A 27949-nucleotide genomic window follows, 5' to 3' on the forward strand; every position below is an offset into this window, starting at 1 on the left:
ATGCAAAAGCCCATTCAGGGTCTGCCTGCCCTCAAGACTCATAGGATATCAAAGAGCTAGGCAGAGGTAGGCTGAATATGTAGAAGAGAAATTGGCTGTCACTTGGGGTGACAGATCAATTAAGGAAGGATCACTAAGATGGGTTAGGACCTCCCTGCCAGTCAGTCACTAGAAAGGTGACCACTCACCTCCCATGAACTGCGATGGCAGCAATGCCAGTCCTCTCTATCCGCTTCACAAGGCTCAGGGTATCTTCTAGCTGAGGAAGAGGACCACACAGGATGGTTACTGAAGCTCCAGAAGGAGCAGCTGCTGGCTCCTAAAGTAGGCTCAGCTCTACTCTCTCCTCCAAGCCTAATTTAGCACCTCAAGAATCATTCGCAAACCTAAATCCAACATCACCAGAGAGAGTGGACCTTCAAATGTAACACACCATCCTTACCGACGGCAGGATGCGAATCTTGCAGGTCACAGGTCTGCGTGTCCCTTTAACAAGAGTGCTGAGGATCTGCAGAAAAGAAAACACAAGAGCACCTATGTCTTCTGGAACAAACCATCACACTGCCTGTGCTAATTAACTCCGCTACAGGCTGTGCATTCTGGTAGCATGAACAGTTTGTGTATGTGTGAATGCATGTGTGTCTGTTACACACATACACACATAAGCTCCATGAGGCAAGGGACCTGCCTTTGTTCTATAATGGAGTCCCAGCACCTGCCTGGCACCTAGTGGTGTATACATATTTGTCAAATATACTGAATGAATGAGTGAGTGAACGGGTATGCGTGCACACCTGTGTGCAGCTCACTGAGCCTTTGCCAGGACAAATACCAGAATTATCTGGAGAACTGAAGAAATACAAACTCTTGAATTCCACACTATTATTTCCTGAGTCAGTCTCTAGGGGCAGGGCTTAGGAATGTGTATTTTCAAAAGGCTCTGCCCAACACACTCCAGCCCATCCCCAGTATCATTCTGAGGCCTAGCCTTGGTTAAGAACACATGGCTTAAAAAAAAAAAAAGTAAGAAAAAAAGAACACATAGCTAACTGGGTGTGGTGGTTCATGCCTGTAATCCTAACACTTTGAGAGGCTGAGGTGGGAAGATTGCTTGAAGCCAGGAGTTTGAGACCAGCCTGGGCAACACAGCAAGACCCTGTTCCCTTTTTGTTTGTTTGTTTGTTTTGTTTTGAGACAGGGTCTGGCTCTGTTTCCCAGGCTAGAGTGCAGTGGCACAATCTTGGCTCACTGTAACCTCTGCCTCCCTAGCTCAAGCCATCCTCCCACTTCAGCCTCCAGAGTAGCTGGGACCACCATGTTGGCCAGGCTGGTCTCAAACTCCTGAGCTCAAGCAATCCACCTGCTTCAGCCTCCCAAAGTCCTGGGATTACAGGCTTGAGCCACTGCACCTAGCCCATCCTTGTTTCTATTTAAAAAAAAAAGGGGGGGCGGGGCAGACAGCTTCTTTCCTGGGTAAAGGGAATGTTCCCTGAGTGTTATTCCAGGACTTGCATAGTGAGGGAACAGGAAGGCTCTTTTTTTTTTTACTGGCTGCTTGGAGTTTATTTTCCACTTGGTGCCAGGTGCACAGTTCCAGGTGTCAGGAAAGCTAGCGAGTGCTGGGACCGGGCGGTAGAGAGCGGGGCTCTCACTCCTTTTTGGTGTCTGCTGTGTTGATGCGAAGATCTGCTTGCTGCAGCCGCCTAGTCTACAGGGTAGGGGGTGGGAGGTGGGGAGGGGGGCGGGGAGCGGGGAGGGGGCGGGGGTGGGGAGTGGGGAGGGGGCGGGGAGGGGCTCTGGTGGACTAGCGCCTCCGCAGGCCTGCGGCTGTTGGTAACCGCTCAGGTCAGGACGGGGGCCCAGCGCTGGCTGTGCTGGACGGACCGCCGGGCTGCTTCCTCGGCCAGGCCACAGGTGGTCATGCTGCTGGAGGCCTGGCGGGGTTCCGAGTGCTCTGCGGACTCCAACACCATGGCCATGAACGGGAGGGTGGACTTCCCGAAAAAGAAGCTGGCCCACCAATGACCCGGGCCAGCCTTGGGGAGACCTGGGGGGTGGGGAATGGCTTCCCCGGGGCACTCGGTACTGCTGCAGGAGCTGTTGCTGGAAGTGGAACCCAGGCGGCGCCGGTAGTAGTCGTGGGTGGCCACGAGGGAGCCGCTGGAGGGGATGGCCGCCATGCTCTAGCTTGCTGGCTGGTGGGATCTGGGCGGCGACCCCTCGCGGGCCTCGGCGCACGATCACGGGTGGCGGGGACGGGGGCGCTAGGCCACGGAGCCCATTTGCAGAGGAGACCGAGGGAGGCCGCGCCATGACAGAGACGCGCGGGCAGGACGGCTCTTAAGGGCCTGCATTCCTCTTTAGAGGAATCAGACATACATGAGTGAAACTGGCAAAGGAAAAGACAACGTACTCAACATATTTAAAAGTGCTTATCACATAGCAATTGCAAAAGATTTCAAAGAAAGATCAAGAAGTCATGCAGGAAAGTGACAGGGAGGTAGCAAGACCAGACCACACAAGAATCAGAGATAGAGAGGTATAGATGACACTGCATGTCTGTGTCATTGCTATCTTCTTCCCTCATCAGAAATTTCAGGCCAGGCAAGCTGGAGGAAAGATGGTCCCGAGAACCCTATTCCAAGAACTAGATCTCTGCCTAGCAGAGCAGGGGGATATCTAGGTGGCTGCTGCCAGTCTTGATTCTAGACAGGCGGGGGCAGCAGAGAGCCAGGTTGCAAAAACCAGTAGTGGAGGCCTTTCAGGGACAGGATGAAGCAGGCCATTCCAGAAGACATCAGATCAAGAGGCTGGACTGACAGACAGGTGGACAGTTCATGAGCAAGACAGGAACTGCTGGCCCAACTTTCAGGGACTGGCAGGAAGGAACAGTCTCTAGGTACTGCCCCAGGAGGCAGACTTGGCCTGAGGTCTTAGGGTCACCCTGGCAGGCCTTAAAGAGGCACTTACATTTTAAGGGGGTGCCTGACAGGTTCATCAAGAAATACAATAAAAATTCTCATTCTAGTCCCATCCTTCATGCTCAAAGCAACATCTCTAAAAGGTTCCATTACAAGTGCTCACTTAGAATCCTCTGACACTTGGTGATTTAAGCAACACCACCTGGTCTGATCCAATTCTCTGTCTTGTAGAACTTCCTTTTGCTATATTTTATCCGAGTAGCTCTCAGTACTTTCTTCAGTATTTCTGTGTGTTTCATGTGTGTGTTAAGGACTAGGAAGGAAATTAGGTAACCAAAAACCCTAGGCACTTGCAACGGTCACACTGAGGGGAAATGGCAACTAGAGATTGTCTTCTGGCCAGGCTCTAGCATGAAACTCTCCTGGACACCAACTCTCCAGATCCAAGTCTTTGGGGAGAAAGAACGAGAGACAAGTCCATATTTGAGCAGAGGAACAGCACATCTACCTACAAGCAGGCGGGCCTCAATAGACCCACTGGCCAACTGAAGAAAAGCAGGCTCCTTCACTCGCCTGGTTTCTGGGAGGCAGCAGATGAGGATAGGAAAGCATAGGCCTGGAAAGCAGTGAGACCTGAGTTCAAGTCCTGGCCCTGCCAATTGTCAGCCATGGCCCAAGTACAGTGTACACAAGGGGGATGCCCTGCGCACGCCTGTAATCCCAGCACTTTGGGAGGCCAGATCACCTGAGGTTAGGAGATCAAGGCCAGCCTGAACAACTTGGTGAAACCCTGTACCTACTAAAAATACAAAAATCAGCCGGGTATTGTGGTGCATGCCTGTAATCTCAGCTACTCAGAGGCTGAGGCACGAGAATCACTTGAACCCAGTAGGTGGAAGTTGCAGTGAGCTGAGATCGCACCACTGCACTCCAGCCTGGGCAGCAGAGCGAGACTCCCTCTCAGAATAAATAAATAAATATTTAAAAAAATAAAATAAAACTGAGGTTCTTAATCCAGGGAGTGTATACCAGAGTTACCTGGTAGAAGCTTTCTCAAAGAGATTGATATCCCACTCTCCAACCCTACTCACCCCAAGGGTCTGCAGAATTCTCAACGGATAGCATCCTTTATTTCTAACTGGGTGAAAATATATATAACATGAAATTTGCCATCTTAAACATTTTTAAGTGTATAATTCAGTGGCATTAATTATATTCACAATGTTGTGCAACCACCAATGATATGTATTTCCAAGGTTTTTCATAACCCCAAACAAGAATCTTTGAGAAAATTTCTAGAGGTGGTCTTGAGATACTCCCACAGATGGAACCACGGGCCTAAAACACCAAGCCTGGAAGGACCCGCAAAGCTCTCACCCAGGTCACCTAGCTTGCCAGCACAGTCTGGACTTGAATTGAATCCAGCCCCTACACCTAAGCCACATCTGGCCTTGTTGTGGAAGCCTGCAACCTTCCCACCATGGGGCAAACCCCATCTATCAGTCCAACCTGGCCCATCTAAGTACCCAACCAGAGAAGTAGTGGAATGAACTAAGCTTCTGAGGCTGAGTGTATCTCTGCTGCCTCATGGATGAAATCTGCCTCATTCAAAGAGGGGCAGTAGAGAGGACAGAGCCAACAGCCTGGGTCTGAGAAGAGAGGAGCCTGGAGGATAACAAAAATGGCTGTGTGCTCATGTTGTGAACCACATCCTCCCTGCTGGGGCCCCCTCTCCTAGGTGTGGAAACCAATTTGACATCCAAGATGTCTACTTCCACTCCACCTTGCACACAAGTGTCTTAACTGGAGATTTCCAAGTTGAGGTGCCTATTGACCTAACACTTATAAACTATACCCAGGCACCTTGAACCTGAGATGCTACTGGAGAGGGTGCTGACATTGGGAGTCAGAAGAGACGATAGCTCACAAGCTGGCTCTACCTGCCACTTATTTACCATATGATCTTTTTTTTTTTTGAAACGGAGTCTTGCTCTGTCGCCCAGGCTGGAGTGCAGTGGCACGATCTCTGCTCACTGCAACCTCCGCCTCCCAGGTTCATGCCATTCTCCTGCCTCAGCCTCCCGAGTAGCCGGGACCACAGGCGCCCGCCACCACGCCCGGCTAATTTTTTGTATTTTTAGTAGAGATAGGGTTTCACCATGTTAGCCAGGATGGTCTCGATCTCCTGACCTCGTGATCCGCCCGCCTCAGCCTCCCAAAGTGTTGGGATTACAGGCATGAGCCACCGCGCCCAGCCTACTGTATGATCTTAAGCAAATTATTTTCTCTCTCTCTGCTTTAGTTTATTGTCCTTGATCAAATGGAGATAACTGCCAATCCTGTCTACTTCAAGGGGTTTCAGGATCAAATGGAAGGCACATTATGGCTGGGCACAGTGGCTCACATCTGTAATCCCAGCACTTTGGGAGGCCAAGGTGGGCAGATCACCTGAGGTCAGGAGTTCAAGACCAGCATGGCCAACATGACGAAACCCCATCTCTACTAAAAATACAAAAATTAGCCAGGCGTCGTGGTGGGCGCCTGTAAACCCAGCTACTCAGGAGGCTGAGGCAGAAGAATCGCTTGAACCCTGGAGGCAGAGGTTGCAGTGAGCCGAGATCGTGCCACTGCACTCCAGCCTGGGTGACAGAGCAAGACTCTGTCTCAAAAAAAAGAAAGGCACATTATACAGGTGCACTATAGATAGAGTATCTCTGGCTGCACATGGGAAAAACGAGAAGGCACATAGCCAGCAAGCACAGTGGTCTTCCTATGTCTTAGAGACAGCAGGGCTGGAGGAACATGCAGGGTTGGGCTGCTGGCACAGCAACCATGCAGCTCTCATTGGCAATGATGGCAGCTCTCATTGGTGGTGCCTGAGTCCCAAGTCGCTCTAGCCTCTGGGAAGCAGGATGAGGCTTAAAGCCCAGACAGGAAAGTAGCGATAGAGAATGAAAAGGAAGGCTGGGCGCAGTGGCTCACGCTTGTAATCCCAGCACTTTGGGAGGCCGAGGCGGGCGGATCACAAGGTCAGGAGATCGAGACCACGGTGAAACCCCGTCTCTACTAAAAATACAAAAAAAAAAAAGAGAATGAAAAGGAAAACAAAGGAGCTAAAAGGAAAGAGCTGGCAGACTGGGAGAGGAACACAAACCTGTCCCCAGGGCCTCATTAAGCTAGCCTACAGAATCACCAAAGAAAGGGGAACAGAGACAGACTAACTTCAGCTTGCCTCCCCTGACCCTGGCCTGGGCTTCTCTCCAAGGGCTGGGGTAGACTCTTTCAGGACATAGGGGACCCAATGCTGCTCTCATCAAGCCCCCTGGGAGAGGCCAATCCACCCACACACATACAAACACATATGGCCACTGAGCCCGTCCTCACCACAGGTGGCCTGGCCTCTGCTCTCAAGACCTTCCCAGAAGGGAGACAGGAAATACAGAGGAGGTTCTCTGTGAGTCCTCAGGACCCCTGGCTCTTCATTGACATGTCTCTAGCTCTGGGCTTTTTAGGAACATCAAGGCTGCTGTAGGCTGGCTCAGGGGTTCCCAAACTTGGCTGCATGTCAAAATCACTGGGAAGATTTTTTGGAAATCGCTAGGCCTCAGGGAGAGAAACTGGGTGGACATCAGTAAATCTGGTATTGGTGGAAGGAGGCGTTCTAGAAAATTGTAGTTTGGAGCTGTGTTTGAGGACCCCTGCTTTCACCCGTGGAAGACTTACCTTCTCAATCTTGTCAGGGTCTGACAGCAGGGCAGCTCCCATTCCTCCCTAAGGAGAAACACACAAAAGGTCTTCTTACATCTGGGAGACAGTATGGCCCTCTCCATGGGATGGGGTCTGGCAACTGGGCATCACCCCGGCACTCACTTCCAAGGGACCAAGGCCTACTGGCAACCAGCACTTCTTTCAAACAAGTAGGAGGGCAGCAGTATCTGTGCCCATAACATCTGGGACTGAAGTGTGATAATTTTTTTCTTTTTTTTTTTGAGACAAATTCTCGCTCTGTCACCCAGGCTGGAGTGCAGTGGCGCAATCTCAGCTCACTGCAACCTCCACCTCCCCGGTTCAAGTGATCCTCCTTCCTCTGCCTCCTGAGTAGCCAGGATTGCAGGCGTGCACCACCATACCTGGCTAATTTTTTTATATATTTTTAGTAGAGACAGGGTTTCACCATGTTGGCCAGGCTAGTCGGACCAGAGTGATGACTTTTAAAATGTATAGGCTGGGCGTGGTGGCTCACGCTTGTAATTCCAGCACTTTGGGAAGCTGAGTCAGGTGGATCACCTGAGGTCAGGAGTTCAAGACCAGCCTGGCTAACATGATGAAATCCCGTCTCCACCAAAAATACAAAAATTAGCCGAGCGTGGAGGTGTGTGCCTGTAGTCCCAGCTATTCAGGAGGCTGAGGAAGAAGAATTGCTTGAACCCAGGAGGCGGAGGTTGCAGTGAGCCAAGATTGCACCACTGTACCCTAGCCTGGTTGACAGAGCAAGACTCCAACTCAAACAAAAAAAAAAAGTCATCATTCTGATCCCCTTGGTAAATCCCACAAATCTATCTAGAAGTGGGCTATATAAAACTTATTTTTCAAGACTGCCCACTCCCTAACCCAGGTCTCAGTGTCTTAATAAACTAAATCCCACCATCTCCCAAGCCCTTAAAAAACAATGAATCATCCTTCATTTGAAATAAGATCAAATGCGCCTTCTTCCTATCATACTCAATGCTTGCATAGGCATCAACACCACCAGCAAAGCTACTAAGGCACACACAACTTACAAACCTTGTCTAGGCCCTTCTCTTCTGCCAGCAACAATGTCCCAGCCTAGACCCATGCCCAACTCTAACAAAAGCCCCAGGAAATGGAAACTACCAACCCACACAACCACTTGAATCTTGATAATAGTAATGGTGGTTGCTCTTTATTGTGAGTTACTGGTGATTTTCCTGCTCTTTTCTGTACTTGTCTATATTTTCCAACTTCTAGACAATGGTATTAATTACTTTAATAATGGAGGAGGGGGATCTTTAAAAATCTGAATCCATTAAGAGTGAGATGAAGGCAAAAAAAACAATTCCAATAAATATATGCTGCCCGTATAAAGATTACATACTAATGAATGCTCACAAAATATGCTCAGAAGGTGTAAGTTCAGTTATTACACTTTAATTTCATGTTTAAGGATGACAAATTGGAATCAGAGAGAACATTAAACCACCACAGACTCGGCCAGGCTGAGCCTGGATTTTACAGAAGAATGGGTAGACTGGAAATCCACCAAGCCTGGACTACATGGGTCATAAAAGAAACCATGAAGGCCTTGAGGAAGCCCCAGCACTCCCCCTGGCTCCATCTGTCCTTCCACTCACACGTATCCAGCCCTTCCTTATAGAATCACAGGATCTAAAATTCAGTTTCACTGCCCCTTCCACAATAACAGCTTTCTCAACAATGGAATTTCCTTCCTTCCTTCCTTCCTTCCTTCCTTCCTTTCTATTAAACTTACTTGCTTTTTTGAATAGGTAAAACATTCAAAATTTGAGAGATTCAAATGGGTAACGAGTAAGAAGTCTCCCTGCCTAAGGAATGGTTAATGTTTCAATCTATACTTTTTTTTTTCTTTTGTTTCCGACACAGGGTCTCACTCTGTGGCCCAGGGTGGAGTGCAGTGGTGTGATCTTGGCTCACTGCGACCTCTGCCTCTGGGGTTCATGCAATTCTCCTGCCTCAGTCTCCCAATTAGCTGGGACTACAGGTGTGTGCCACCACACCTGGCTAATTTTTATATTTTTTGGTAGACATGGGGTTTCATCCTTTTGGTGAGGCTGGTCTTGAACTCCTGACTCAGGTGATCTGCCCGCCTCAGCCTCCCAAAGTGCTGGGATTACAGGCATGAGCCACCACGCCCAGCCTCAATCTATGCTTTTTATCTGGCTTCAATTTTTGAACCATGAGAACAGAGAAGATATTCAGCTAGTATGTACATGTGTGGCATACTGATTGGCATCTCCTCTGACTGATCAGTGCCAGTACTGTGCCAGTTAATTATTTTCAATAGCACCCCTGTAATGGGAATTTACTACCTATGCATAACCAAATAAAAACTTAAGTTTCCTTCTCCAGAGGAAATCAATGTTACTAGTTTCTTCTGTGTCTCTCCAAAAATCTTCCCTGAATAAACAAATAAATATATATAATCATTCCCTATCCTCCTTATATAAATGGTATATACCACCTTACCCTGCCTCCAGATCATTTTAACTCTGCTCCTCACATAATTTAGGAACACAAAGAAGTAATCAGAAAACAGCAAAACCGCCAGGCACAGTGGCTCATGCCTGTAATTCCTGCACTTTGGGAGGCCGAGGCAGGTAGATCACGAGATCAGGCGTTCGAGACCAGCCTGGGTAACGTGGCAAAACCCTGTCTCTACTAAAAATACAAAAAAAATTAGTCGGGTGTGGTGGCGGGCACCTGTAGTCCCAGGTACTCAGGAGGCTGAGGCAGGAGAATCGCTCGAACGCAGGAGACAGAGGTTGCAGTCAGCCAAGATCGCACCACTGCACTCCAGCCTGCACAAGAGTGAGACTCCATCTCAAAAAAAAAAAAAAAAAATAGCCCAAAGATACCTAAAGTCCAAGTCCAGCTGATCTTTTACCAACCAAGGTTTTCAATCCTGCAGTCTGCTTCTTCTTCGTCATCTCCCACTCGACAAACCTCTGGTCAAATCAAGCTAATCAGCCCTCCCTGTGTCTACCTCATATTCATCCCCAGGCCCCTGTTTATACCACACCCTCGGCATACAGGGTCCTAAATCTCAGCCCAAGGACAACATTTCCTTATAAAATTCCAAGTTTAAAGGCTGCCTTTCCACTCCCTTCTCTGGGCTACCATAGTCTGATCTCTTCTGATACGACAATGGGAACATTTACACTGCATCCACTTTTTTTTTTTTTTTTTTGAGACAGATTTTCACTCTTGTCACCCAGGCTGCAGTGCAGTGGTATGATCTTGGCTCACTGCAACCTCCGTCTCCCAGGTTCAAGCAGTTCTCCTGCCTCAGCCTCGCAAGTAGCTGGGATTACAGGCACACATCATCACGCCCAGCTAATTGCTTGTAATTTTAGTAGAGACAGGGTTTCACCATGTTGGTCAGGCTGGTCTCAAACTCCTGACCTCAGGTGATGTGACCACCTCAGCCTCCCAAAATGCTGGGATTACAGGCATGAGCCACCAGGCCTGGCCTTTTTTTTTTTAAACTTTTAAAAATTTTTATAGATACAGGGTTTCACTCTGTTGCCCAGGCTCATCTCAATCTCCTGGGATCAAGTGATCCTCCTGCATCAGCCTCCCAAAGTGCTAGGATTACATGTGTGGGCCACTACTCCCAGCTTCCTCTCTTTTTTTTAAATGTATGTCTCAGTTGTTTTCCCTTTTTTTTTTTTTTTATAATCCTCCTCTGGGCTTTCTGGGATATGTATCTCAGTTTTATTCATGAAAAGACACAGCCCTGTCCCCTCTATTTTTCTCTGTACCTTTGCATTGTTTTATTACTTTGGCATGAGTTCTCTCTCTCTCTCTCTCTCACTCTCTCTCTCTCTATATATATATATCTACACACACACACACAATTATATACATTTATATAATATATGTAATATATATTTTTATATATATTATATATAATTATATATTGTATATATTATATATAATTATAAATTACATATATTATATATTTATGTTATATAGAATAAATATTATGTATCATATGTAATGCAATATAACTATATATTATATAACATATAACATTATATAATATATAACATATTATTTATATATAATATACAATAAGATATATATAATCTATGTATGAATCTATATATGTATGTGTGTGTGATATATGAGTGTGTGTGTATATGTATAAACCACTTGAGGGTAAGTTACATATATCATAGTCCCTTACTCCTAAATATTTCAGCGTGTATTCTCTAAGAATAGGGATATTCTGTTACATAACCACAGAAGACTTATCTTCATAAGTTTACATTGATACAGTATATTTAGCTAATATACTATGGTCCCTATTCTAATGTTGTCAGTTCATCTAACAATATCTTTTTGAGCATTTTCCCCATCTAGTACAGAATCCAGTCCAGAGTTAGGTACTATACTTAGTTATGTCTTGTCAGCCTCTTAATCTGCATCCTACATTTATGAGGAGTATAAAGAAACCAGTTTACCTTGGTGGAATATTCTTTTGGACAGCCCATGTTGACATCAATACCAGCCACATCATTTTCTCTGGAAAAGGATGAAGGGGTAAAGGTAATAAATATTGAATTAGAGCAAAGAAGGTGAAATTAAAGGCATGGATGGGCCTGTGCTCATGAACCTCTTACCCTGTCCCTGACTCTGTGAAACACACCAACCCCCAATGACAGAAGCTGAAAAATGGGAAAGAAACCCATCCCTAAAATGTGCACCTGCCTCATCTGAGCAGAAATCCAGAGAAAAGACATAATGTGTGCACACATCTATAAAGGGCTAGATGCAGAGGGCTTTGCTACTTTGGAGTTGTATCAGATAACTCAGATGGGCACACTGAACTCGGCTGAAATAGTAAAAGCCATTTGTCAATGCAGAAAAGTGACATGAGCCTAAGGGCCCTTTGCCAGAAGACAGCTTCTGGTGGAAGTTCTAGCACTGCCTTTGTTGGCTGGGCTGCACAGATGGTTTAATCCAAACAATTCTTAGATGTAAAAAGAATCCTCACTCCGTCCTCTGGTATGTATTAGGTTGGTGCAAAAGTAACTGCGGTTTTTGCCATTGAACGTAATGGCGAAAACCACAATTACTTTTGCACCAACCTAAATGTTAATACATAGTTAATAGTCCGTGATCAGCAGCAATAACTGCCAGAGTCCCCGCTCACTCTCTTTGTAATTATAACAACAGCTAACACTTACTAAGATCTCATTATGTGCCACATGCTGCAAAGACATTTACATGCATTATTTCTCTTTTTTTGAGACGGAGTCTCCTCTTTCGCCCAGGCCGGAGTGCAGTGGCGCTATCTCGGCTCACTGCAAGCTCTGCCTCCTGGGTTCACGCCATTCTCCTGCCTCAGCCTCCCGAGTAGCTGGGACTACAGGCGCCCGCCACTGCGTCCGGCTAATTTTTTGTATTTTTAGTAGAGACGGGGTTTCACCATGTTAGCCAGGATGGTCTCCATCTCCTGACCTCGTGATCCGCCCGTCTCAGCCTCCCAAAGTGCTGGGATTACAGGCGTGAGCCACCACGCCCGGCCTTTACATGCATTATTTCATTTACCCTTCCCTATGCCAGAGGTTGGTAGCACTATTTTATAGGTGAGAAAACTAGGTTTTCACTGAGGTTAAGTAACTTATCTCAGGTCACACAGTTAACAAGTAGCAAAACCAGAATTCCAAACCAGGTCTGTCTTAACTTCAAAACCTATCACATTAACTATAGCACTCTCCTGCCTTTGTTTTTGTTCTTGAGACAGGGTCTCACTGTGTTCCCCAGGCTGGAGTCCAGTGGTGCAGTGGAGGCTCACTGCAGCCTCGACTTCCTGGGCCCAAGTGATCCTTCCATGTCAGCCTTCCAAGTAGTTGGGACCACTGGCATGCACCACCATTTTTGTAGAGATGAGCTCCGCCTATGTTCCCCAGGCTTCCTATCTTTGTTAATTCAGGAAGCAATATGTCTTACCTATACTTTGATACTTAAAGCTTCAGGACTCATAGTCATGGGAGTCCCTGGAAAGGGAGTTTCACAAATAAATACAAAAAAACAGTTCTCCCCAATACGCATAGAGGTTCTCTGAGATCTAGGCACTGTGGGTACACATGAGTCCCAGGCCAGCCCTTGGATGCCACAAAGAAAAGGAAACTAGATACTGTTTTTTTTTTTTTTTTTTTTTTAAGACAGAGTCTCGCTAAGTCACCAGGCTGGAGTGCAGTGGCGCAATCTCGGCCCACTGCAACATCTGCCTCCCGGGTTCAAGTGATTCTCCTGCCTCAGCCTCCTGAGTAGCTGGGACTACAGGCACGTGCCACCACACCCAGCTAATTTTTGTATTTTAAGTAGAGACAGGGTTTCACCATGTTGGCCAAGATAGTCTCGATCTCTTGACCTCATGATCCACCTGCCTCAGCCTCCGGAAGTGCTGGGATTACAGGCATGAGCCACCACGCCTGGCTGGAAAGCAGACACTCTTAACCTGGAAACAGAAGGTAATGGGCTAGAAGGCAGAAGGGTGAGTCACCTCCAAAGTCACCAGGACATTAAACCCTCACAGTTCAAAGGAGAGGCAAAGGCAGCGCTAAAGACGGAGGAGGAACTTACACAAGCCTGGCCACAGCAAGGGCTCGCTCTGCGTCTGAAGTCCCCTGGGAACACAAGAGGCTGCATCAACCACTGCCCTGACACAGATACACATGCACTGACAAACACACCCATGCAGCACACACATACACACACATGCAGCACACACATACACACACATACCCCACACACCAACAACAGAGTCAGGCTGGCTTTCTCTTAAACGGCCAGCCCACTAGACTAGCTCACTGCCAGCCGAAAAAGGTGGACTTGGAAGGTCTAGAAAATGTTATCTATACTATGATTACACTCAAACATATAAAAAACTTGAAAACATTTTATAGTGACCATTCAAACACTCACCATTTAGATTCTACAATTAACCTTTTGCTAGATTTGTTTTATCACATGGTTACCCATTGTTATCAATTTTTTAGAAACCTAAACATCATTCAGGATGTTTCTGAAAAAGCATCAAGAAATGCCCAAAGCAAGAGAAGAGCACTATAGAGTCATCACAACTCAAATACAAATCTTAACTACTCTTGAAAAATCCTAATTTTTTTCTATGAGAAATATATACACACTACATAAAAACAAAGACTATGATCTGAGTAATCAATGCTAGGGATAAAAAAAAATAGAGAAATCATGCCAAACAGACAATTCCTACAAGTAAGTAAATTAAATTTGAGACTAGAGACATATAAGACTGTGATAGCTTGATTTCCATAAACTGTCTCCAATAGTATAATTACTCATGACTGGCTCTTTGGAAAACATTAAAGCAGAATCTTCAGGAAGCCATCGTTGTACAATGTACCCCAGGTATTCAACACTGGCCTGGCACAGGGCATGAGTTGGGAAATCCCAGGGGATGGTGAGCCTCAGGAGAGCATGCAGCAATGGGGTCTCTCACCATCTGGAAGACCACCCTGTTCTGCTCTCTTTCACAGGTGCGGAAGACAACTCGATCATCAGGGGCGACAAAGTCCACTGTGCTGAGCACCTCTGCAAGAAAACCCAAACAGATAGGGTCACTCAATGAAGATGCAAGTTCAACCCTACCCTAAGCCCTGGAAGAAAACACAGCCAGAGTATAAGCTTCAAGGGGAAAGAGATCCTAAATGTATACCATTCTTACCAAAAATAACTATGCACATGGGAGGCTTCTGTGATGATGAGGATGGTCTATTTCCTGACCTGGGTGATGGTTGTTCATTTTGCAATTACTTGTGAAACTGCACGTTTGTGTTTAATGCACTTTTTCTGAATGGTGGTTAACATTTTGCAATGCTTAAAATGTTAAAACAGGGCTGGGTATGGTGGCTCACGCCTGTAATCCCAGCACCTTGGGAAGCCGAGGCAGGCAGATCATGAGGTCAAGAGTTCGAGACCAGTCTGGCCAACATGGTGAAACACTGTCTCTAATAAGAATACAAAAATTAGCCAGACGTGGTGGGGTGTGCCTGTAATCCTAGCTACTCGAGAGGCTGAGGCAGGAGAATCACTTGAACCTGGGAGGCGGAGGTTGCAGTGAGCCGAGATTGCGTCATTACACTCCAGCCTGGGCGACAGAGCAAGACTCCGTCTCGAAAAAAAAAAAAAATGTTGAAACAAAATGTACATACATAGCCAGGCGCAGTGACTCACGCCTCTAATACTAGCACTTTGGAAGGCCAAGGCAGGTGGATCACGTGAGGTTAGGAGTTTGAGACCAGCCTACACAACATGGCAAAACCCCATCTCTACTAAAAACACAAAAATTAGCTGGGCGTGGTGGAGGGTGCCTGTAATACCAGCTACTCAAGAGGCTGAGGCAGGAGAATCTCTTGAACCTGGGAGGCGGAGATTGCAGTGAGCTGAGATCATGCCACTGCACTCTAGCCTGGGCAACAGAGGGAGGTTCTGTCTCAAAAAAAAAAAAAAAAAGTCCATACATGGAAGTTTGTCTATGTTTCAGATATGGCCCAAATTTTCCCAGAAAACATCACTCTGAAGTTCAGCAAATTTACTATTTACTTACAGTGAGACAGGTGCTATGAGTGGAAGGTTACTATATAACAATCAATCTCCTATACTATTCATAGTTGCATATTTGCAAATGTGACTATTTGCTAACATTTATTTGTGACCCCAAAATCAATACTTGTGATGTTTTCACGGTCATCCAAGGACAGGAACAGAGTGGTGAAAGTTTCAAGTTGCCTGATGTGCATGTTCCCAACTGAGGGCAAACAAGGTGATGCTCTGTCTTCTCCCTTCAGCTCTCATACTGTCAACAAGTGTCCCTTTTGTGGTATATTTCATGCCACATTTCTGCATGTCTATGCTTTTTGTTGGTGATCTCACTGTTTAAAATGGTCCCAAGTGGCCGGGTGTGGTGGCTCACACCTGTAATCCCAGCACTTTGGGAGGCCGAGGCGGTGGGTTACCTGAGGTCAGGGAGTTCGAGACCACCCTGGGCAACATGGTGAAACTCAGTCTCTACTAAAATACAAAAAAAAAAAATTAGCCAGGTGTGGTGGCACACACCTGTAGTCCCCACTACTGGGAAGGCTGAGGCACAAGAATCTCTTGAGCCAGGAAGGAGGAGGTTGCAGTGAGCCAAGATCACGCCACTGCACTCTAGCTTGGGCTACAGAGTGAGACTCCATCTCACAAAAAATAAAATAAATAAAATAAAATGGTCCCAACCATACTGCTGAAATACTGTCTAATGTTCCTAAGCACAAGAATACTGTCATGGGCCTTACAGAGAAAATACACATCTTGAATAAGCTTTGTTTAGGCATGAAATTATAGCACTATTACACATGTTAGTGGGTTCACTGTTAAGTGAATCAATGGTATATATTAAATAATATGGCTTTAAACAGAAACACATGGCCGATGTGATGGCTCAGTCCTGTAATCCCAGTATTTTGGGAGGCCGAGGCAGGGGGATCACTTGAGGCCAGGAGTTTGAGACCAGCTGGGGAACATAGCAAGACCCCCATCTCTACAAAAAATTTAAAAATTGGCTGGGCATGGAGGTGTGCACCTGAAATCCCAGCTACTTGGAAGGCTGAGGCAGGATGATCATTTGAGCTCAGGAGTTTGAGGCTGCAGTGAGCTATGGTCACACCACTACACTCCAGCCTGAGCAACAGAGTGAGACCTGGTCACAAAAAAGAAACCAAACAAAAACAAAGAAACACACATAAAACAAAGTTATGGACTGACAAGTTGATGAAAATATGACCAGAGGCTTGCACAAACCTAACCCTTTGTTTCCCCCAGGGCCAATGGTTCAGTATCTGCTCATTTGATGTTTAAAGCAACTTTATAGAAACAACAACTGTGCATAATGAGAAGCAACTGTATTTTATCTGTCAGCTTCCTAAAGAAGCTCCACAATAGGTACTACCATTATTAGCTTTCAAAGATCACTATACATGAAAAAGACTGAAGGTGGCAGATGGGAGAATATGCCTACCTCAAAGGCTGTCTTGAGAAATACATGAGATCTTTGATGCACTTAAAGCATTTCCATACATGGACAGTGTTATTATCATCCAGCACTAAACAGATGAGAAGGCTTTTCGGGTGGGATAAAGGCGATGACATATTGAGAGAGGTAATCAAAGTGATCACTGACAGAGATAGCTCATGACTGGCAGGAAGAAGTATGAGAGAAGAACCACAAAATATTTGTGTGTTTATAATGCAACTCTGTTTATAACAGCAAAATACTGGGAACCCCTGTTAAGGCTCTGGTAAAATCAATTCTGACATAGTTGCCCCTAGGTACTGACATGGGCAAATGACCTAAAGATAAGTAAATGCCAAAACAACATGTGTTGTATGATCTCATGGGGTGGGGAGATAGATAGATATAGATATAGATATAGATATAGATATAGATATAGATATAGATATATAGATATAGATACATTTTTTTCTCCTTATCTTCGACCTAGAAGAGGGATATATATAAACATGTCATATTTTGTACACACACATTATTTACTATACGTATAGAAAAACATACATTATTCCTCTTTCTGATTACCTCTTTAGGTGTAGGATTATGGAGGATTTTCATTTTCTAGGTTACACAGATCTATAATATTGAATTTTTTATCACACAGAAAAAAATATATAATTTAAAATTGTTCGGCCAGGCATGGTGGCTCACACCTGTAATTCCAGCACTTTGGGAGGCCAAGGCAGGCAGATCAAGAGGTCAAGAGTTCAAGACCAGCCTGGCCACCATGGTGAAACCCCTTCTCTACTAAAAATACAAAAATTAGCCAGGTGTGGTGGCATGCGCCTGCAGTCCCAGCTATTCGGGAGGCTGAGGCAGGAGAATTGCTTGAACCTGGGAGGCAGAGGTTGCAGTGAACCAAGACCGTGCCATTGCACTCCAGCCTAGGCAACAGAGGGAGATTCTGTCTCAAAAAAAAAAGATTTCACAAGCATATACATATGTATAAAAAACCTCAAGGAATATACCACAACTATAATCAAAGCAGAATCGGCCTCATCAATAAAGTATCAGCAAAACTACAGTTCATTACAATCACATTTGCACAGAGCATAGGGCGTCCACAGTACTTATATGTACCTTATCTTATTTGGTCCTCACTCCAACCCTATGATTTAAGTAAAGCAAAGACCACGATTTCATTTTACAGATAAAGGAACTAAGGCAAACAGAGGTCATATGGCCTGCCCAAGGTCACACACCTAGCAAGTGACCAAGCCAGGGCCAATGCTAAAGCCATCCTGACTCCAAGGCTCCTAGAGTCCCTCCTATGCTATGATACATCGTGATTTCTATGCCAGCAAGCCTCTGAGTGAAAGGCACTCTTAGCCTGTTTCATATCAGGCTTTTTGCCATGGCCTCTGGAGATCAGTGACTGCTCTCAAGGGAGCATGTGATCTACAGAATTACTCAGTGAAGCCAGGCAAGACACTGTCACACCAGGCAAGGGCAGTGGTAGTGCTGCTTGAGCCCAGCAGGGCATATGCATAATTCTGGAGCCAGATCTGTACTCACCATTGACAACTCTCTTGCACTGAATCATCTTGAGGTCGATCAGCTCCTGCAGAGGAATCAGAGGACGCTTGTCAGTCCTGAACATGTAGGCTCTGGGCATGAAGGATTTTCATCACACACCTAATGAGGATCGCTTGGCCAGTCGCCCTACTACCAACAACAAACCACAGCTTTTGGGACATGTAGTGCTATCCTCCACACCCAAGCATGGCAAGCAGGAGCCACAGTGAGCTACTCTCAATTAGCTGCTCTTCCCAGGAAACTTGGAGATGTTTGGGGCCTAGAATGAATGAACCACTTAGCCAGAAAGACAATAATCATCCAGGATGTATTCACTTGGAAAATTTCCTCACGTACTGGTCTCAGCAGAAGCCCACCCCATCAAAGAATATCCCACCTATCCCTAAGCAAAGGGCAGGTAGTGAAGGGCTCCCAAGAAACATCCAAGAACAAAACTGGAACCAGTGAATAGAAGCAAAGGGAGGAAGATCTGAGATGAACACAGGAAAGAAAAGTCTAAAACCCCTATCCAACATGGGTCACACTATGTGGAAATGAAAAGGGTGAGGTCCCCAACTCTGGAGATACTCAAACAGACTAAAGAAAGAAAGAAAAAGGGGGGTTCTTCAAAATCACATCATAAAAATGGAGGAAAACTATCTGCTGGAGGACTGAGATTCTCTAATTCTTAGCTGGAGACAAGACTGTTCTGCTTTGTTCCATCATAATCTCAGCAGACACCTGTCACACTGCCCAGAAGTTAATGCCCATGGATTCTGGGGGTCCAGAAAAGAAAAGAAGAGGAGCTCACTCCTGGTACTAACCCCCATACTGATTCCCTATGAGCCCCAGCAAGTCACAACCCCAGCCAAGTGGGCACAATGACCTCCTACTCACTCATCGGAGTACCTAGGGACAATGGCCAAAGAATCCTCATAGTATCCATGGGACTTCCTCCAGCATACCCACCATCAGATTAACAAATGCTCTAGGTGTTTCTGTGGCCATTCTCTCCATGCAGTATGCAGGTCATCAAATATCTGATGACCACTAGGCCTGAATAAACAAATCAACACAACCAAGCAGTTTGGACATGGTTGACATCCAACCCCCAAGAATCAGTGTGGCATCCCAAGGGATGGGCAGAGCCCAACTCAGAGCCCCAGTAGCCAGTGATCCTAGTTGCAGGGACAGGCAAGAAGGCAAGTGGACAAGTAGGAAGCACTGAATGGCCTGTGCTTATAAAAAGAAATTCAGTAGCCAAACTGAGCTTTGGTAGGGACTAGAACAGGAAAAAGTAAGACACGTACCACATCAAAGATTGGGAAGTTTATTGTTTCCAAGTATTTATGGAAATCTCCATCCAAATATTAGCTAACAATTAAGCTAACCCAGGAGAACTTTATAGGCCACACATGGCAAAGAACACAGGGCTTACAAAATTAGTTCAGAATAGTCACTAAGCAAACAAACAACAACAAACCCTGGCCAGATATGATGGCTTACGTCTGTAATCCCTACACTTTAGAAAACCGAAGCGGGAGGATTGCTTGAGCTCAGGAGTTAAAGACCAGCATGGGCAACAAAGTAAGACCTTATCTCTACAAAAAATTTTTAAAAATTAGCCGGGCGTGGTGGCATGTGCCTGTGGTCCCAGCTACACGGGATGCTGAGGCAGGAGAATCGCTTAAGCCCAGATGGTCGAGGTTGCAGTGAGCTGTGATTGTGCCACTGCATGCCACCCTGGGCAACAGAGTGACACCTGTCTCAAAAAAAAAAAAAAAAACACACCAGGCATGGTGGCTCATGCCTATAATCCCAGCACTCTGGGAGGCCGAGTCAGGTAGATCACTTGAGGTCAGGAGTTCAAGACCATCCTGGCCAACATGGTGAAACCCCATCTCTACTAAAATACAAAAGTTAGCTGGCCATGGTGGTACACGCCCGCAATCCCAGCTACTCAGGAGGCTGAGGCAGGAGAATTGCTTGAACCAGGGAGGCGGAGGTTGCAGTGAGCCGAGATTGTGCCATTGCACTCCAGAGCCTGGGCAACAGAGCAAGACTCCATCTGGGGAAAAAACAACAATGACAACAACAACAACAATAACAAAAACTTTGTTATTTGAAAATATCAACAAAATTGACAAACTTTTAGCTAGACTGCCAGTGGAAAAAAAGAGAGAAGACCAAAATTATTAAAATGAGAATGAGAGAGGCCAGGCGCAGCGGCTCACGCCTGTAATCCCAGCACTTTGGGAGGCCGAGGCGGGCAGATCACAAGGTCAGGAGTTCAAGGCCAGCCTGGCCAACATGGTGAAACTCCATCTCTACCAAAAATACAAAAATTAGTCAAGCGTGGTGGCACATGCCTGTAATCCCAGCCACTTGGGAGGCTGAGGCAGGAGAACTGCTTGAACCCAGGAGGCGGAGGCTGCAGTGAGCCAAGACTGCACCACTGCACTCCAGCCTGGCAACAGAGCAAGACTCCATCTCAAAAAAAAAAAAGGCCAGGCGTGGTGGCTCACATCTGTAATCCCAGCACTTTGGGAAGCCGAGGTGGGCAGCTCACGAGGTCAGGAGATCAAGACCATCCTGGCTAACACAGTGAAACCCCATCTCTACTAAAAATACAAAAACAAAATTAGCCGGGTGTGGTGGCAGACACCTGTAGTCCCAGCTGCTCCGGAGGCTGAGGCAGGAGAATGGCATGAACCCGGCAGGTGGAGCTTGCAGTGAGCCAAGATGGTGCCACTGCACTCTAGCCTCAGCGACAGAGCGAGACTTCGTCTCAAAAAAAAAAAATCAGAATGAGAGAGAAAACATTACTTCTGACCTTAAAGAAATAAAAAGGATTATAAGGAAATAATATAAACCATTGTATGCCAAAAAATTAGATAACCTACATGAAATGGACACACACTACTGAATCTAACTCAAGAAATAAAAAATGGGAATAGACCTAAAACAAGAAATTAAGGCCAGGCACAGTTGGCTTATGCCAACAAAAATTAGCCGAGCGTGGTGGCACGGGCCTGTAATCCCAACTACTGGGGAGGCTGAGACAGGAGAATCGCTTGAACCTGGGAGGCGGAGGCTACAGTGAGCTGAGATCGTGCCACTGCACTCCAGCCTAGGCAACAGAGGGAGACTCCGTTTCAAAAAAAAAAATGAATGAAATCATGTACTTTACAGCAACATAGATGCAGCTGGTGGCCATTATCCTAAGCAAATTAACACAGAAACAAACCCAAATAACGTATGTTCTCACTTATAAGCGGGAGCTAAGCATTGGGTACACACGAACATAAATATGGGAACAACAGACACTGGAGACTTCCAAAGACAGGAAGCAGAGAGGCGGCAAGGGCTAAAAAAGATCCTGTTGGGTATTATGTTCACTATCTGGGTGACAGGATCAATAGAAGCCCAAACCCTCAGCATCACACATGGTACCCTTGTAACAAATCCGCATATATACCCCTGAATCTAAAATTTTGAAAATAAGAATAAATTTTAAAATTTAAAAAGTTTCCCAGGCCAGGGACAGTGGCTCACGCCTATAATCTCAGCACTTCGGGAGGCCGAGGAGGGTGGATCACCTAAGGTCAGGAGTTCGAGACCAGCCTAACATGGTGAAACCCCGTATCTACTAAAAATACAAAAATTAGCCACTCATGCCTGTAATCCCAACTACTTGAGAATCTGAGGCAGAAGAATCACTTGAACATGGGAGGCAGACGTTGCAGTGAGCCAAGATCATGCCACTTCACTCCACTCCAGGACCTGGGCAACAAGAGCAAAATTCCGTCTCAAAAAAAAAAAGAGAAAAGAAAGTTCCAGCCAGGACAATTAGGCAGAAAAAAAATAAAATAAAAAGGCATCCATATTAGAAAGGAAAAAGTAAAAATATATTTGCAGATGATGTGATTTTTTTTTTTTTTTTTTTAGACAGAGTTTTGCTCTTGTTGCCCAGGCTGGAGTGCAGTGGTGTAATCTCGGCTCACTGCAACCTCCACCTCCTGGGTTCAAGCGATTCTCCTGCCTCAGCCTCCCTAGTAGCTAGGATTACAGGCGTCCACCACCATGCCCAGCTAATTTTTTGTATTTTTTTTTAATAGAGATGGGGTTTCATCGTGTTGGCCAGGCTGGTCTCAAACTCCCGACCATGGGTGATCTACCTGCCTCGGTCTCCCAAAGTGCTGGGATTACAAGTGTGAGCCACCACGCCAGGCCAATGTGATCTTGTATATAGAAAGCCTATGGAAGTTTCCCCCACCCATACATATACACACACTAGAGACAGAGAGAGACAGAAAGAGAACATACATGCTAATAAACAAGTTCAGCAAGGTCAAGGACACAAGATCAATACACAAAAATCAATTATATTTTATACACTAGTAATGAACAATCCAAAAATGAAATTAAGAAATTCCATTTGTAATAACATCTAAAAGAACAAAACCACCAGGCACAGTGGCTCACGCCTGTAATCTCAGCACTTTGGGAGGCTGAGCTGGGTGGATTGCCTGAAGTCAGGAGTTCAAGACCAGCCTGGCCAACATGGTGAAACCCCATTTCTATTAAAAATACAAAAATTACCCGGGCACGGTGGTGGGCGCCTGTAATCCCAGCTACTCGGGAGGCTGAGGCAGGAGAATAGCTTGAGCCCGGGAGGCAGAGGTTGCAGTGAGACGAGATTGCGCCACTGCACTGCAGCCTGGGCAACTGAGCGGGACTCTGTCTCAAAAAATAAAAATAAAACACATAGGAAATAATTCAAAAAAAGAGGTATGAGACTCATATACTGAAAACTATGAAACACTGTTGAAAGAAATTAAAGAAGACCTGACCCGGCCCAATGGCTCATGCTTTTAATCCCAGCACTTTGGGAGGCCTAGGCAGGCAGATCACTTTGAGATCAGGAGTTCGAGACCAGCCTGGGAAACACGGTGAAACCCTAGCTCTACAAAAAAATACAAAAATTAGCCATGTGGGGTGGAGTATGGCTGTAGTCCCAGCTACTTAGGAGGCTGAGGTAGGAGGATGGCTTGAGCCCAGGAGGCAGAAGTTGCAGTGAGCTGAGATCATGTCACTGTACTTGAGCCTGGGTAACAGAGTGAGACCTCATCTCAAAAAAAAAAAAAAAAAAAAAAAAGAAAGAAATTAAGGAAGACCTAAATAAAGACATCTCATGTTCATGCATGGGTTAGAATACTAAATATTGTTATGACAGCAAAAACCCCTAAACTAATCTACTAATCTATAGATTCAATGCAAACTCCATCAAAATCCCAGCTGCCTTTCTGGCAGAATTGACTAGCTGATCCTAAAATTCATATAGCAATGCAAAGAACCCAGATTAGACAAAACAATCTTGAAAGAGAAGAAAAAGTTGGAGAATTTATACTTCCCAATCTTAAAACCTACCAAGCTACAATAATCAAGACTGTGTTGTGTCCTCAATTCACCAGTAAGGAGAAAGAAAAAAAAAGGCTGTGGTACTGGCATACAGGTAGACATACAGACCAGCGTAACAGAAATGAGAGTCCAGATATAAATCAAAACATCTATGATTAACTGATTTTTTACAAGAGCACAGACCCGGTGCAGTGGCTCAAGCCTGTAATCCCAGCACCTTGGAAGGCCCAAGCAGGAGGATCACTTGAGGCCAGGAGTTCAATACAAGCCCGGCCAACATGCCAAAACCCTGTCTCTACCAAAAATACCTAAATTAAGCAGGCATGGGGGCATGCACCTGTAGTCCCAGCTCCTTGCGAGGCCGAGACAGAAGGATTGCTTGAACCAGGGAGGTGGAGGTTGCAGTGAGCCAAGATGGTGCCACTGCACTCCTGCATGGGCAACAGAGCAAGACTCCATCTCAAAAAAAAAGAAAAGAAATTATTTCTTTTTAAAAACATAATTTTAATTTGTTGTTTTTAAAAAATTACCTATTCTGGGTGAATATGACCTACAAATGGCCAAAAAAGCATATAAAAAGATGTTCACCATCACTAATCATCACTAATCAGAGAAATAAACCACAGTGAAATATCACCTCATATCCATTAGGATGGCTACCATCAAAAAAAACAATAAGTGAGCCAGGCACAGTGGCTCACACCTGTAATCCCAGCACTTTTTTTTTTTCTCCCTGAGACGGAGTCTTGCTCTGACACCAAGCTGGAGTGCAACGGCGTGATCTCAGCTCACTGCAACCTCCGCCTCATGGGTTCAAGCAATTCTCCTGTCTCAGCCTCCCCAGTAGCTGGGATTACAGATGGGCACCACCACACCCGGCTAATTTTTGTATTTTTGTAGAGACGGGGTTTCACCATGTTGCCCAGGCTGGTCTCAAACTCCTGACCTCGTGATCCGCCTGAGTCAGCCTCCCAAAGTTCTGAGATTACAGGCGTGAGCCATCACGCCCAGCCAATCCCAGCTCTTTGAGAGGCCCAGGTGAGAGGATCACTTGAGGCCACCTGTTTGGGACCAGCCTAGGCAACATAGAGAAATCCTGTCTCTACAAAAGATTTAAAAATTAGCCAGATGTGGCTGGGCATGGTGGCTCACGCCTGTAATCCCAGCACTTTGGGAGGCTGAGGCAGGCAGATCATCTGAGGCCAGGAGTTCGAGACCAGTCTGGCCAACATGGAAAAACCCCGTCTCTACCAAAAATACAAAAATTAGCCAGGTACAGTGGTGCATGCCCGTAATCCCAGCTACTCAGGAGGCTGAGGCACAAGAATTGCTTGAACCCAGGAAGCAGAGGTTGCAGTGAACTGAGATCATGCCATGGCACTCCAGTCTGGGCGATAGAGCGAGACTCTGTCTCAAAAAAAAAATAAAAATAAAATAAAAATAAAAATAAATAAATAAATAAATAAAATAAAATTAGCCAGGTGTGGTGGCATAAGCCTGTAGTCCCAGCTACTCAGGAGGCTGAAGCAGGAGGATCCCTTCAGCCCAGGAGCTCCAGGCTGGTATGAACTATGATCACATCACTGCACTCCAGCCTGGGCGACAGGATAAGACTGTCTCAAAAACAACAATCAAACAAGCATTTCTGAGGATGTAGAGAAACCGGAAGCTTTGCATGCTGTTAGTGGGATTGTAAAATGATGCAGCCATTATAGTTATGGGAAACAGAATGGAGGGTCCTCAAAAAATTAAAAACCACCATATGATCTAGCAATCCCACTTCTGGATATATAATCAAAAGGATTGGCTGGGCGCAGTGGCTCACACTTGTAATCCCAGCACTTTGGGAGGCCGAGGCGGGCGGATCACGAGGTCAGGAGATCGAGACCACAGTGAAACCCCGTCTCTACTAAAAATACAAAAAAATTAGCCGGGCGTGGTGGTGGGCGCCTGTAGTCCCAGCTACTCGGAGAGGCTGAGGCAGGAGAATGGCGTGAACCCAGGAGGCAGAGCTTGCAGTGAGCCGAGATCGCGCCACTGCACTCCAGCCTGGGTGACAGAGCGAGACTCCGTCTCAAAAAAAAAAAAAAGAATTAAAAGCAGTGTCTCAAAGAGATTATTTGCACACCCATGTTCACAGCAGCATTATTCACAATTGAAAGAGACAGAAGCAACCCAATGGCCATTAACGGATGAATGGATAAACCAAATGTGATATGTACATAGAGTATTATTCAGCCTTAAAAAGGATGGAAATGTTGTCACATGCTATAACATAGGTAAGCCTTGATGACATCATGCTAAGGGAAATAAGCCAGTCACAAACAATAAATACTGCATGATTCCACTTATATAAGGTATCTAAAGTAGTAATTCATAGAAATAGAAAGTAGAATGGTAGTTACCAGTGGCTGGGAGAAGGGGAACTGGGGAATTGCTGTTTAATGGGTGCAGGGTTTACGTTTCACAAGATGAAAAAGTTCCGGAGATCTGTTTCACAACAATGTCAATATACATAACACTACTGAACAGTACACTTACAAATGGTTAAGACAGTAAATCTTGTATGTTTTTTGTCACAATAAGAAAAAAAAACTTTAAAAATCACTCATTTCTTTTTTTTTTTTTTTTTTTGACACAGAGTTTCGCTCTTGTTGCCCAGGCTGGAGTGCAATGGCACACTGGGCACATTGCAACCTCTGCCTCGTGGGTTCAAGCGATTCTCTTGCCTCAACCTCCCAAGTAGCTGAGATTACAGGTGTGCACCGCCAGGCTCGGCTAAATTTGTATTTTTATTAGAGATGGGGTTTCACCATGCTGGCAAGGCTAGTCTCGAACTCCTGACCTCAGGTGATCCACCTGCCTCGGCCTCCCAAATTGCTGGGATTACAGGCATGAGCCACTGTGCCTGGCCTAAATCAATCATTTGTGAGCCTCTGGGCTGTGGGACTCTGGGCCTCTTAAGAACACTGCCTTGTCCCTTGATCCTACTTAATAAGAAGTTTAAGTCTAACAGGTCGGTGTCTCTTCACAGACCGGAACACCAGAGTCCCACGATTCTTATAAAAAGAAACAGGAACGCAGCCTCTGCAGCACCTCCCAAAAACTGTCATCACTCCTCAAAAATTCCTAGCAGACCCTGATGTGGTAAGACTACTGCTCCCTTGACTTTTACAGACTGGCTCATCCTCCAGAGGCTGAGGACTTTGTGGGTTGTGTTTTGTTTTGTTTTGTTCTGAGACAGAGTCTCACTCTGTCGCCCAGGCTGGAGTGCAGTGGTGCAATCTCAGCTCACTACAAGCTCTGCCTCCCAGGTTCAAGTGTTTCTCCTGCCTCAGCCTCCAGAGTAGCTGGGACTACAGGCGTGCACCACCACATCCAGCTAATTTTTTGTATTTTTGTAGAGATGGGGTTTCACCATATTGTTCAGGCTAGTCTCGAACTCCTGACTTCAGGTGATCCACCTGTCTTGGCCTCCCAAAGTGCTGGGAGGCATGAGCCACCTCATGGTTTTTAAGGAGGTGCCTACATGCTTGATATGCACGAGGTCCTGTGAGCTGGGTGAGGTCATTTGATTACCTAATCCCACAGATGGGCCACCTCACATCAACTCCCCCCTACCCCCAGTAAGAACATCCGGGCAACTGGTACTCCAAAGCTCACTGGCAAAACAACCATGGATCCACCAGGGGGCACCAGACACCACACTCAGCCATGCCCCCGGGCCCAGTCCCAGCCACCTACACAACCCAGGTTGACCTGCCTGCCTGTCTGCTCTCCATAGGTGGCAGATCTGGGTGGAAGGCTTAGGTCTCTGCCTAGGTAGATACCCCTTTGTTTATTTGTAAGTTATACTGACTCTCTCAGGGAAGAGCACATCAAACAAAGCTAACACATTTTAATTCATATTTCCTCTGCTCCATACAGGAGCAGGACCCTGGAAGAAAGGAATGGGCACATTTACTAGGAAAACCAAGTCTTGCCCAATTAGGAGGGTCGCATACTGAAGTAATCACATAAATTGTGGGCCCTAAACTTCCAAAGGGCTTGAAAATAATCCTAAGGCCGGGTGCAGTGCCTCACGCCTATAATCCCAGCACTTTGGGAGGCCAAGGCAGGTGGATCACCTCAGGTCAAGGGTTCAAGACTAGCCTGGCCAATATGGCAAAACTCCATCTCTACTAAAAATACAAAAATTAGCTGGACATGGAGG

General features: G+C 45.9%; 1 protein-coding gene and 1 pseudogene across 8 annotated transcripts in view; both read right to left on the reverse strand.

Moving 5' to 3' along the window:
- The window catches only part of DUS2 (dihydrouridine synthase 2), a 61129-nt gene that overhangs the window by 12900 nt on the left and 20280 nt on the right, over positions 1-27949 (reverse strand). For all 8 annotated transcript variants that reach the window (XR_010114154.1, XR_010114155.1, XM_055298217.2 and 5 more), the window contains 7 exons: positions 18316-18361; positions 14191-14282; positions 13293-13336; positions 11165-11225; positions 6645-6692; positions 443-508; positions 189-259 (listed from right to left, as the gene is read on the reverse strand). Coding sequence is in view for 6 of the 8 variants with exons in the window: in XM_055298217.2 (XP_055154192.1) it covers positions 189-259; positions 443-508; positions 6645-6692; positions 11165-11225; positions 13293-13336; positions 14191-14282; positions 18316-18361 (428 nt within the window). In the remaining 2 variants the exon portion in view is untranslated. The remainder of the gene's footprint in view (positions 1-188; positions 260-442; positions 509-6644; positions 6693-11164; positions 11226-13292; positions 13337-14190; positions 14283-18315; positions 18362-27949) is intronic.
- LOC134731687 (pancreatic progenitor cell differentiation and proliferation factor-like) lies at positions 1729-2349 on the reverse strand (annotated as a pseudogene).

This window comes from Symphalangus syndactylus, chromosome 11, assembly GCF_028878055.3.
Source record: "Symphalangus syndactylus isolate Jambi chromosome 11, NHGRI_mSymSyn1-v2.1_pri, whole genome shotgun sequence".
Taxonomy (NCBI): Eukaryota; Metazoa; Chordata; class Mammalia; order Primates; family Hylobatidae; genus Symphalangus; species Symphalangus syndactylus.